Genomic DNA, 12,673 nt, shown 5'->3' on the forward strand with positions numbered 1-12,673 from the left:
TCCTCCATTCCCAGACTCTGACAGGAGCTCCCAACCTTGCGAGATCATCTTGCAATGCAATGAAGGGTCTGTTGCTATGTTTTACGCTGCCCTCGGCTACATGGGCTTCCTGGCTGCCATCTGCTTCACGGTGGCTTTCCTAGCCAGGAATCTGCCTGGGGCCTTCAATGAAGCCAAGCTGATCACCTTCAGCATGCTGGTCTTCTGCAGTGTTTGGGTGTCCTTTGTGCCCACCTACCTGAGCACCAAGGGGAAATACATGGTAGCCGTTCAGGTCTTCTCTATCTTGGCCTCCAGTGCTGGGCTTCTGGGCTGCATCTTCATACCCAAGTGCTTTATTATTATACTGAAGCCCGAACTGAACACTAAGGAGTACCTGACGGCAAAAAACTAAAGAGAAAGAGAGAGGGAGATTATCAATCTTTCCTTTTTGTCTGTATTTAAAGCATTGTCAATCACTTTCAACAGGTTATGCTGAGTTCTTGTGTTCCTCCAGGGAGTTCAGACATTCAGCTTTTGTTTAAAACTGTCATTTTCCTTTCAGTCTCTCTCTAATCGCTTTCAGTGGTTTAAACAACCACATTTTATCTGTCCATGTCCCACCCTTCTCACTGTAATCTCTCCCCACTATCTATTCCTCAGTTGCCTCCTGGCTGTGAGGCCTGCTAGACCTGCACTCTGTTTAACAAGCCTTTTCCCACCTGGCCTTAGACAGCACTGGGTCCTAACTGACCAGGTGTAAAGGCTGAGGCTGCTGAACAACATTTGGGGTTGGGATCTTGTTTAGAGAGTTAACTGGTTTTAATGTTTGTGGGGTTTTGTTGTTGTTTCTATTGAAGGAAGGGTGATGTCTCTGGCAAGAGAGGAGCTGAGGAGAGCAGGGTGCCCCCAGTTGCAGTTGTTCAGAGTAGGGGGAGGTATAGTGTGGGTGGTGAGGCAGGTTCACATGGCACAGTTAGTGATTGCGCTGTGCACTATCTGCTCCTCCAACCAGGGGTATTGCAGTTGTCCTATCAGCCAGCTCTTCGGCCTGCGGCTTCTGCTATTGCATCTCAGGTCAACTCAGAGTAAGACCTCTTTTGTCCATGATTTCATTGTGGATGACAAGGCCAATCGTGTCTATATCATAGAGACCTGGGTGGGTGAGCAGGGTGGAGTTGGTCTCACCCAGCTATGCCCACCTAGGTATTCAGGGCAGCATTAGGGTAGACTTCAGGGTCAGGAAGGGGGAGTTGCTGTGGTCTGTAGAGATCCCATCTCTCTCTCTCCCCAAGTTCTCTGTCAAGTTGGGGGATCTAGAGTGTGTGTTCCTGGCATTGAGTAGTCAGGACAGATGAGGGACTCTGCTGGTTTACCACCCATCTCACTCCTCAGCAGTCTCTCTGCCTCAGCTGACAGAAGTGATCTCGGAGGCAGTGTAAAGGACTCCCAGACTGTTGATTTGGGTGGACTTCAACATCCAGGCCAAGGCAAATGATTCCACGGTGGCTCAGGACTTCATGGCTGTCAGGATGACCATGGGGCTGTCCCAACATGTCACCATCCCTTCGTATGTGACAGGCTACATTCTGGACCTTGTATTTTCAACTGGGCAGGAAGAGGGTGATCTGACAGTGGGGGACATTGCCATCAGTTCCTTGTCAAGTTCAGATCACTTCCTGTTAAGATTGAGGCTATCAGCACCTTTTCCTCTTTGCAGTTGGTCCACCCTTGGAGGCTACTTGATCCAATGGGTTTCTAGATTGCTCTGTGGTATTTTCCAGTCAATATGTATTTGTATATTTGACAATAATTCAGTTTTGAATCTATTTCATGTTCCTTGGACATAAATTCTCTTCAAACATATATAAGGTGTTACTTTACATTCTTGTTACCAATAAAGTGAAACAACCATATGGCATATTATTTCTTGATGCAGAGAAAGCTTTTGATCGTTTAGAATGGGGCTTTATATATCATGTATTGGATTATATTGGGCTAGGCAGGGAATCTATCACATGGATCAAGTTCATATATTTTAATTCTAAAGTCTATATTTCAGAGAACAGGACAAAATCAGACTCATTCAGATTTTGCAGAGACTGTTCTTTATTCCCCTTGTTGTTTACACTCCCAATTAGCAGAGGCAATCAGATGTAATGATATAACCCACAGGGTTACAACTAGTAGAGAGAAAAAAAAATTGATCTCTGCAATGACCATGTTGCATAATTTGCGGGGAAACCCTTGGAGATGTCATGACTCTGCTTGATTAATTTAGCAGGATGTTGGGATATAAAATTAACATAACAAACTCAAAAAGTATGGTATTGAATGTTGACGGAAGACCAGACCAGATGGCAGTAGCACGTAGACCTCATTAAAGGAAGCCAGTTACTCTGTGTTATGTAGATGTTCATAAACAAGAAGGTGGGCCATGTGCTGTGACCCTTCAAATATTGCGGGAAGACAACATCAGCCCTAACCATTGGCCATGCTAGCTGCTGGGAGTTGTAATCAAACAAAATCTGGAAGGCACCATGTTGATGACCCCTGTTTGGACTGATAAAGGCCAGTCCAAACCCAACTTTCCCTTTGCTAGCCATTTATGAGAAGTTTCCCAGAGTGGCTGAGGCAACCCAGTCAGAGGGGCAGGGTACAGATAATAAACTATGATTATTATTATATCCTTGAGTTTGCACACACTTTGTTTTTCTCCAGCCATACAGTTGTGCACTGAGTCAGAGGGAGGATGGTGCAAGGCGCTTGTTTATTCCCCCTATAATTACCAAAGTCATTGTCATTTATTCTTGTTCTTGCCAAAGCACAAAGGGCCCTTAACCTCCCACAGTGCTCATCATTGAGCCTAGCAATATAAACATCACAATCAAGAGCAACAGTAAGTAGTTTTCATGGCTATGTGTCAAATACTCCGATGCCCCTGAGAGCATGGCAATGTTTGAAGGGGAGGAGACTCTTTCAGTGATATTTTCCATCATGTACTTTAGATCTGAAGGCCCAGCTGGACTCCAACCAGCTGAATGAGTATCCCCAATAAAGTTCTGACTTTTAGGTCTCTACACACCAAAATAAACTTTGGACTACCCTATTTAATATATATTTATGACTATCTGAATAATTTTGACACAACATATTTTCTAATCAAATCCACGGTGTTTTTGTAACTTAAAAAAAAGGGCATGTCGGGGACTTCCTGAACACCTAATCCAAGTAGGATCACATACAATGTGATAAAACAAGAGCATGTGCACAGATTATTCTGTCAACCTACAGCAGAAATTCCTAATATAAAGGTCACAATTGTGGTTCGATGTGCTTGGACTGCATCCAAGTAGGAAATGGGTTTTCACCTTGCAATGAGGATATGCCTTTTCTCCCTCAACACAAGCCCAGAGGCCTATATCTGGGGATCAAATAATACGTGACCTCACTCCAGTTTCCACCTCCATCATTCAGCCTGGACACTGAGGTCCAGCTCCAATGACCTTCTGGCAGCCGCTAGGCTGGTGACTGGGAGTTGCCGCCAAGACAATATAATACTGGTCCTGAAAGACCTACATTGGCTCCAAGCACAATTCAATGTGTTGGTGCTGACCTTTAAAGCCCTAAACAGCCCTGGCTCAGTATACCTGAAGGAGAGTCTCCACCTCCATCATTCAGCCCGGATACTGAGGTCCAGCTCCAAGAACCTTCTGGCAGGTCCCTCCCTGTGGGAAGTGAGGTTACAGGGATCCAGGCAGAGGGCCTTCTGGGCGGTAGCACCCTTCCTGTGGAACACCCTCCCTTCAGATGTCAAGGACATAAATAACTACACAACTTTTAGAAGACGTTTGGGGGATGGGATTTCTGTCCCACATATTTACAGCTGTCTTCCCTGGACTTTCTGAGATCCTTTCGATTGCCTATGTGGAAGATTCAGCCTAGGGTCTTCTGCAGGGAATGTAGAATCCACATGGGAGGGAGAACCATGAAGGTGTTTGGAGTGTGAAAAAAGCTTAAGCTCAAGCCTTCCTTCAGATTGAAGAATACACACAGGGAAGAGAAAATAATACAAATGGCAGCTAATCCTCACTGTCCTTTAGTAAGGCAATAAGCTTATGAAATACAGCAAAGAGCTGAATAATGTATAAACCTTTGCTGTAAAGATTTGCTAAAGATGCTGTCTGCCATTCGAGTTACTTTTCAAAAAGTATTTTGGGAAAGCGAGAGGCACAGGAAAAGATTCCTGGAATAATAAAGAGCTTGGAGCATGTGAGGACAGACTGATGCATTTTTGGTTTTTCAGTAGAGAGAAACCACTGAGCCTAGGGTTTGCCAATTGGAAGGTTGGCGGGTCAAATCCCTGTGATGGGGTGAGCTCCCGTTGTTTGGTCCCAGCTCCTGCCAACCTAGCAGTTTGAAAGCACGCACTGCAAGTAGTTAAATAGGTACCGCTCCGGCAGAAAGGTAAATGGCGTTTCCGCGCGCTGCTCTGGTTTGCCAGAAGCAGCTTAGTCATGCTGGCCACATGACCCGGAAGCTGTACGTTCGGCTCCCTCGGCCAGTAAAGCGAGATGAGCTCCACAACTCCAGAGTCATCCGCGACTGGACTTAACTGTCAGGGGTCCTTTACCTTTACCTGAACTCCTTGGAGAAACACTAGAACTCAGCACTGCCTGCTGAAAACGATGGACGATGCTTTGAATACAAACCAAAAGAAGGACAAATAATTTCACACTCTATATGATGTATGGAAGTTTGAAAAAAGTAATTATTGTGCTGTGGAAAAAGAAGCAAAATAGAAAGCCACAGGCTTTGCATCCCATCCAAATATGAATATGAATATTATTTATTTGTGTAGCTGAAGCGATTACAAGAAGCAAAAACTTAAAACACAATAAAATGCATTACAAAGTTAAAATAAATATTGAAACCAGGAATTCTGTCAGGGAATCCCCTGAAGAATCAAACTTACAAACACCACAAAATTTTCTCCTTAATATTGTCACTCTGATGGCAAAACAGGCCGTTTTTCAGAGGTAGAGGGGATCTGATCCCTAATAAAAAAAATTAACACAAGTATATTATATTTCACAGAATTGTGGAATGGATCCCATCCAGAAATGGTTTTTGTCCCAACAGGAAACCATGGTTCTGGTTCAGATTCTGCAGTACGAAGTATTTATTAGGTCCGCATAGTAAAAGCTCTGGTTTTCAGAGTAGTGATGTATGGAAGTGAGAGCTGGACCATAAAGAAGGCTGATCGCCCGAAGAACTGATGCTTTTGAATTCTGGTGCTGGTGGAGACTCTTGAGAGTCCCATGGACTGCAAGAAGATCAAACCTATCCATTCTGAAGGAAATCAGCCCTGAGTGCTCACTGGAAGGACACATCCTGAAGCTGAGGCTCCAATACTTTGGCCACCTCATGAGAAGAGAAGACTCCCTGGAAAAGACCCTGATGTTGGGAAAGATGGAGGGCACAAGGAGAAGGGGACGACAGAGGACGAGATGGTTGGAGAGTGTTCTCAAAGCTACCAGCATGAGTCTGACCAAACCGCGGGAGGCAGTGGAAGACAGGAGTGCCTGGCGTGCTCTGGTCCATGGGGTCATGAAGAGTCGGACACGACTCAATGACTAAACAACAACAACAACAAAATTTTAGTAAATATTTTATTTACTACTAAGAAGTGGCACACAGCTCCTCCACCCAAACCAAGCCAAGATCCTCCCCCTGGATCTACCCCCAAATTAATCCCAATTAAATATATGGTTCAGAAGGTGACAGGAGAAGGAAATGCTCCATTTCACTCCCACACCTGAACAAGAGAGTTCAATTCTGCATGGGGCTGCTTCAAATTCTTTACAGTGGTACTTTGGTTCTCAAACTTAATCCATTCTGGAAGTCCGTTCCAAAACCAAAGTGTTCCAAAACCAAGGTGTGCTTTCCCATAGAAAGTAATGCAAAATGGATTAATTCGTTCCAGACTTTTAAAAACAACCCCTAAAACAGCAATTTAACATGAATTTTACTATCTAACAAGACCACAGATCCATAAAATGAAAGCAATAAACAATGTACTGTGGTCACACAATCAATCAATTTAGTTTTTTGCTGTCAGGTGCTCCTTCGTGTTCAGATCAGGCCTCAGTATAATAATGTAGCACTTGGGGATGAAGATGCAGCCCAGAAGCCCAGCACTGGAGACCAAGATGGAGAAGATCTGAACGGCTACCATGAATTTCCCTTTGGTGCTCAGGTAGGTGGGCACAAAGGAGACCCAAACACTGCAGAAGACCAGCATGCTGAAGGTGATCAGCTTGGCTTCATTGAAGGTCCCAGGCAATTTCCTGGCTAGGAAAGCCACCATGAAGCAGATGGCAGCCAGGAAGCCCATGTAGCCGAGGGCAGTGTAAAACATGGCAACAGAGCCTTCATTGCATTGGACAATTATCTCTCCAAGCTGGGAGCTCATGTCAAATTCTGGGAATGGAGGAGAGATCCCCAGCCAGGTGCTGCAGATGAGAACTTGGACACTGGAGCAGGAAATGACAATGGAGTTGGCCAGACTCTTCCCCAGCCATCTCCTCACCCTGTTCCCTGGTTTAGTGGCCAGGAAGGCCAGCACCACAGTGATGGTTTTTGCCAAGACAGAAGAGACAGCAACTGAGAAGATGACGCTGAAGGCTGTTTGTCGGAGAAGGCAAGACACTTTCCTCGGCAGTCCAATGAAGAGGAAAGAGGACAAAAATGAGAGCAGGAGGGAGATGAGGAGAATGTAGGAGAGGTCCCTGTTGTTGGCTTTGACTATTGGAGTTTCTAGGAATTTAATGAAGATTGCCAATACAAAGCCTGCAGCTAATGACAAGAAGAGGGCTAGGGAAGCTAAGAGGATCCCCCAATTCTCTTTGTAGTCTAGGAAGTTGATAATCTTGGGAACACATTGAACTTGGTCCTTGTTTGGATGCTGATCTTCTGGACATTTGGTGCAGTGCGTTGCATCTGAGAATGAGAAAAAGAGTGGCTTTGGTATTTCTTGAATCCATAACCACGTAGCTTTTTTTGGGGGGGGTGCTCTTTCTATTCCCCCAAGAAATGGCCTCTCCCTTGGAGTCACCCACCTTCCTGGGTGGAGATGGTCCCTTCCGCACACGGAGAACAAACATAGCAGCAAACGGGCTCCCCTTCTTGGATCACCTTGAAATATCCAGGGTGACAGCTTTTGGTGCATCTGGAGCAAGGCACAGTCTAAACACAAAGAGAGAAAGGTGCATCAAGGGGACAATTTCTGTCTATGGAATTGGTTGATAGAGTCTGGAATGGGCCCAACAGCATCTCGTGGACCACTAGCCCTGCCAGGACTTTTGGCACGTTCCCCAAAAACCTATTTGGTCTGTTTCCTTGCTTGTTTCAACATTCATTGTTCCTCATTTCTATACCTATATATGGTGTCACTGTCAAACCCAAATTTCCAGATTTCAAAATGGAATGTGGATATTCCATGTCCACTTCATGGATATGGGGCTCACGGTATGAGGGGGACACCCTTGTATGCCAGCTCCCACCCCTGCACTGGGCAAAGGACTGCAGTCCAAGTCCTGTATGAATTATTCCACAAATTAATACATACCAACAGATGCCATACAGAAAAAGTTTCCCCTACCTTGTTAAACCTCTGGGGCCACAAAATAGCATCCGAGTTGATAGTGAACTTTGTGTCAATGGATGTCTCTCTCTCGATACTCCCAACTTTCACTCTGGCACGAGACGCGTTGGGAAACACCACCCAGTTCACAAGGTCATAGTTGCCTGGCAGCTCCCCATTCTCATCCAAATGCATTCCACCCATGGAGGTATTAGAAAACTGGGTTGCTCTTAAGAAGGGGTGAAGCTGGAAGAAAGTTGCTGGGAGTCACAGGCAGGCAGAGTGCTTTTGTGCCGAAGACCCCCTGGGTGGGTTACATGGACCCCCAGTGGGAACCACTGACCTAGATGATGATGATGATGATGATGATGATGATGATATTTGTACCCACCCATTTGATTGGGTTGCCCCACACACTCTGGGCATTAATGACTAGCTAGCCAGAGCTCTTAGAGCTCTTGGAGACAAGAGCGGTGAATGCAGAATCAACACTTATGCCAGGGATAGGCAAACTCAGCCCTCCAGATGTTTTGGGACTACAGCTCCCATCACGCCTAGCTAACAGGACCAGTGGTCAAGGATGATGGGAATTGCAGTTCCAAAACATCTGGAGGGCCGAGTTTGTCTATGCCTGGCTTAGGCTAATGAACAAATGGGGTGATTTGTTACTGAATTTTTAGCAGCAATTTGAGAGCCAGTCATTCCATCGCGGTGTACATCTTAGTGGAAACAACATATTGGAGAAGAACAGAAATATTCCCAATTGTGACAATTGCTGCCTCGTTACACCCCTGCTGCTAATTTCTGCACATGGACACAAAGTTAGAAAGTTCCTATTATTTAATATCTTTGCTTTAAATAAGCATTTCCAGTACGTGGAAAAGGTCCCTGCTATGGCTATTCTTTTTTTCTTCTGTTTATCCTATACACGGTTGGTATTGTTTTGAAACTTTCAGCACTTTTAATAATTGCGTTCTGTTGATATATTATAAACCAACCAGTGTACACACACACACACACACACAGAGAGAGAGAGAGAGAGAGAGAGAGAGAGAGAGAGAGAGAGAGAGAACAAAGGGCAGTATATAAACATTGAAATAGAAAAAGCTCTATGAGTGTACATCTCAGCATCCTGGGGAAGACCTGTGTGACCAGAAGGCTTGTGTTCCTGCTCCATCCGTGTTGCAGCTGCTCGCTGAAGGCCAGCAAAGACAGAGGAGGAAATGAAGACACACCAACTTCAGCTAAGATGACTGGGTCCCTCTCAGAGCACTAAGGAGTAACCATAGGAAAGTTGGAGGGTCTTCTTATGAAATCCCTATGGTGAGCAGAAATATTGATCTGCACAAGAACCTCATCAATTGGATTTGCCTTAGGAAAGGACAAATTATTTGTCCCCCATACTAGATCTTATTTCACAGTTGGAAGGATGGATTGAAGTTTGCAAAAAGGTGAAAGGAAATACCTGCCATGGCTGTAGACTTTGACATCCCAAACTGTCTGTCCCACTCATCCTTGGCATCCATTTTGACCTTGATGAACATGCAGCATGTAAAGCATGTGCCACGGCCTGGACATGGAAGTAAGTGCTGTAGCTGTCTTGGGACAAGGATCTCTCCAGCTCCTCCTGGGGCAGAGTCTCCAGCTTCTCCTTCTCGGTGCATTTTGTCCGACCTTTCACAGACAATGTATGCTTCAAATATAAGCAATAAAATGCTTTTCTCCAAAACCAATAAAGAAGATATGAAGATGGTGCATAGTAATCACGTATGGTCAGTTTTTTGGTCTTCATTACAAAGGAGAAGGAACCATGGATGTTCTCAAAATCCTTTGGACCTGAGTGCAAATTCATGTTGATGTCCTGAAAATCTGTTGTGATCCAAACTCTTGCCCCAGCTCCTCCCATGATTATATTTTGTAGTGCCATGACTGGTGCCCATCCCGTGTAAGTGTTCTCATAGTATAGAAATACATTGACTTGTCTCCATATGATGAATGGCACCTTTGGCATGAGTGATCGATATGGATTGCTTTCTGATAGCCTATGTATGAAGGCGACACAGATTCCACGGAGGATCATCTGAGATGTCAGGGCACCCACAAACCTTTCTCCATTCTCATTGTCCGAAGCATAGAGGCCAACCCACGTCCATCCAAAATGCAGGAGCAGCTTGATAATCCCCTGGGACTGAGTATCTTCTTTGGGGAGCATCCGGTAGACAAAAGGGAACTGGGATTTATCATCCAGAGTTGGAGCATTCAAGCCATAACTGATCTAGTGAAGGAAGGGAGAGATTAGTGATTTGTTTTGGTCTCAGGATGTGGATCTTGACTTCCCTGGATAAAAAGTTTTTATTCTGTCCTTCATACCTGTGGGATTTTGTAGATGCCTGACATAGTCGAAATCTGTTTTGAGATTACAGAATTGGCCCCTTCAAGAACACCCAGCAGGTTATTATTCCCTTTTCCACAGGTATAGTTTGGGATGTTGCTTTCCCCACCCGAAAGCAGGTCTAGCATGACATCGGAAGTCATCCTTGCATCGAAAAAGTTCTCATAGAGGTTGTAGCCCAGGGTGATGTTAGGTAAGAGCCCAGGGTCCCCATTGATCTCTTGGATGGTGAACAGGAAGGATAAGATGTGCCAGTAGCGTCTATCTGACACACTGCAATAAACAGATTAATAAAAACAATGTGAAACTGCTCTTCACCATTTAATGAAAAGAACTATATGATATGATCACCAAAGAGCAGCCTGTATGTTTGATGTGAGAAGAGACATATCCTTGTTTCCAGGTGAAAATCCATTTCCTGCTTCAGAATTTTCTCTCTCTCTTTCTCTTTCTCTTTCTCTTTCTGTGTGTGTGTGTGTGTGTGCGCGTGTGTGTGTGTGTGTAAAGAAGCATAAGAGACACCAGAATACAGTTACTTACTCATCAAACCTAGTTAATGGGGGCTGAGAAAAGACATATGGAAGTTGATCGAAAAATTGTTTTGGAGAGATGATCCCACTAACGAGGAAGTCTCCAGGCTGGAAGTAATTCTGCGCTCCCTTTTCTTCCCTGATCAGATTCAGGGGGCATTTTGCCTTGGGGTTTCCAAAGACTCCGTGAGGCATCAATAGGACCAGTAGAAGTAGCAGCAGGGATACCATTCTGGCAGTAGCTCCTGCACCTCTCCTGAGAACTTGTGCAAGAGGAATACCATGCAAGACCAAAGCTGCAGCGTCATCATCCATGGAGCTAGTGGTCACTGATGACTTCAGAGCTTTTAAAGATCACACACACATCTCCCCCACTTACACCTGCTCTAAATCTTGACTCACTCTGCCTCCGACAGAGATATTCTTCCCCCAGGAACGATGCAATGAGTAACCTCATGTTGGCCTTGATTCCGATGCCTTGGCAACATCCATAAATCTCTTGGGCTCCGGCTATAGAAAATCACCATGATTTCGGTAATTACAGTAGGGAGAAAGCTCATCTCTGTGACATCCTTGAGGTTTGAGGGGAAGGGACAGAGCTGGAGAAAAATATGTTTGTGAGGGATAGCAGATGCAACTCTGTGTCTGACATCAGCCATGTTTTTGTGTGTGTGAGAGAGTTTGGCCTGAACTTTTATGACAATAGTATTAGAAGAGCCCTACCAATGGGTCAGTCCATACAGCCAGTGGACAAATGGACTGTGGCCATCCAACCTTTTCTTTAAAACCTCAAATGAAGGAGAGTCTGTAGTAGTGAAATACAGAGAATAATACCATATCAGGTTTTGACTTACTGAGCATGCTCAGAAGGATGTGGTTGGTAACTGGAGTTAAATTCTAGCAGATTATGAGGAAGCTCCTTTGCTTAAACTGGTAGTCAGTACACATGCTTTCCACTGTGGTAACTTTAGAGCAATCACATGGGTTAGTGCCTTATAAGGAAAATGGGGTGAGGGAAACCCAGTATTTGGATTGGATAGAAAATTTAAACTTAATGGAATTTGTGGAATGTGCTATATCGATGCATAAAATGATATGGGATGTGATAGAACGGGGCCAGAGAATTTGGGAAGAAATCTTTCTTGGTCATTTCTGTACAGAAATAAAATAAAATAAAAGTCAGAATCTTATTTTTCATAACTTGAAGGAGATGCTCCGTGTCATTCCTACACCTGAACAAGAGAGTTCATTCCTGAAAGATGTTGCTTCGACCTCTTTATTAGAGTTCAGCTCTGATAAAGATGATGCCATCTTTAGTGTTTTGTCGCCAGGTGCTTCTTCAGATCAGACCTTAGAATAATAATGTAGCACTTGGGCATGAAGATGTCCAAGTTTGTCATCAGTCAGGTGTTTGAGTTTAGCCTGAACTTTGCAGACAAGAGCGTTAGAAAACCCCTACATGTGGATCAGTCCAAATGACCAATGGAGGCTTGTCCAGTAGCACAACTGGGGCACTGCCACACCAACCTCAGCCTCCCCCACCCGCCAGCTGCCTATCTTCTTGCTTACAGCCAGCCTTATTTACAAGGGATGGGGGACATTATTTAAATGCCTCTTTAAGGATACCATGCAAATGCAGTCTGACACACACAATATCCTCTTGCACTGTTTTTCCACAAGCCTTCCAAACTGTTTGGCTGGCTGAGTGGATTCTCTCCCGTCCCACACACCATCCCATCAGGGTTAAGTTCAGTGCTCTTTTTCTAGAAAAAGAGTTGCCACATCACTCTTTCTCTTATAATAGCAATGGCACCCACTCTGTTCCGGCAAGCTCCAGCTGGGGAAAAAAGCCCCATTTAAGTTGTTTACTAGTTTCCTGCTGTGGTGTTTGCCTCCTAGGTGGGTCATAAGGAAAGGGTTAAATGAGTGCGATGTGAATGGCCAGTGGGAATGCAAGGGGAGGAGAAAAAGTTAGAGTGGGAGGTTTTGAAAGTCGGTTTTGGTTTGGGAGTCGAAGAAGAAAGAGGGAGGATTAGGTGTGGGTTGGTAGAGTTGTGTTGTGAGAGAGTGAGAGGAATTGTTAGGTGGAGTCAGATATATAGTTGGGGATAATCAATTGGAAGTTGT

At 44.7% G+C, this 12,673-nt stretch overlaps 2 protein-coding genes across 2 annotated transcripts in view; one reads left to right on the top strand and one right to left on the bottom strand.

Moving 5' to 3' along the window:
• The window catches only part of LOC309525778 (uncharacterized protein), a 242,351-nt gene that overhangs the window by 46,914 nt on the left and 182,764 nt on the right, over positions 1-12,673 (top strand). The window lies entirely within an intron of this gene.
• On the bottom strand, positions 6,083-10,390 carry LOC309527582 (vomeronasal type-2 receptor 26-like; the record flags this gene model as incomplete). Its single annotated transcript, XM_082214406.1, has 5 exons — positions 9,995-10,390; positions 9,090-9,899; positions 7,643-7,870; positions 7,101-7,227; positions 6,083-6,981 (listed from the first exon to the last, which is right to left on the bottom strand). Exons 1-5 carry the CDS (start codon positions 10,157-10,159, stop codon positions 6,083-6,085), a joined length of 2,229 nt encoding a protein of 742 aa, XP_082070532.1. The 5' UTR covers positions 10,160-10,390.

Source organism: Podarcis vaucheri (genome assembly GCF_965113315.1).
Source record: "Podarcis vaucheri genome assembly, chromosome: 2".
In the NCBI taxonomy this organism is placed as follows: domain Eukaryota; kingdom Metazoa; phylum Chordata; class Lepidosauria; order Squamata; family Lacertidae; genus Podarcis; species Podarcis vaucheri.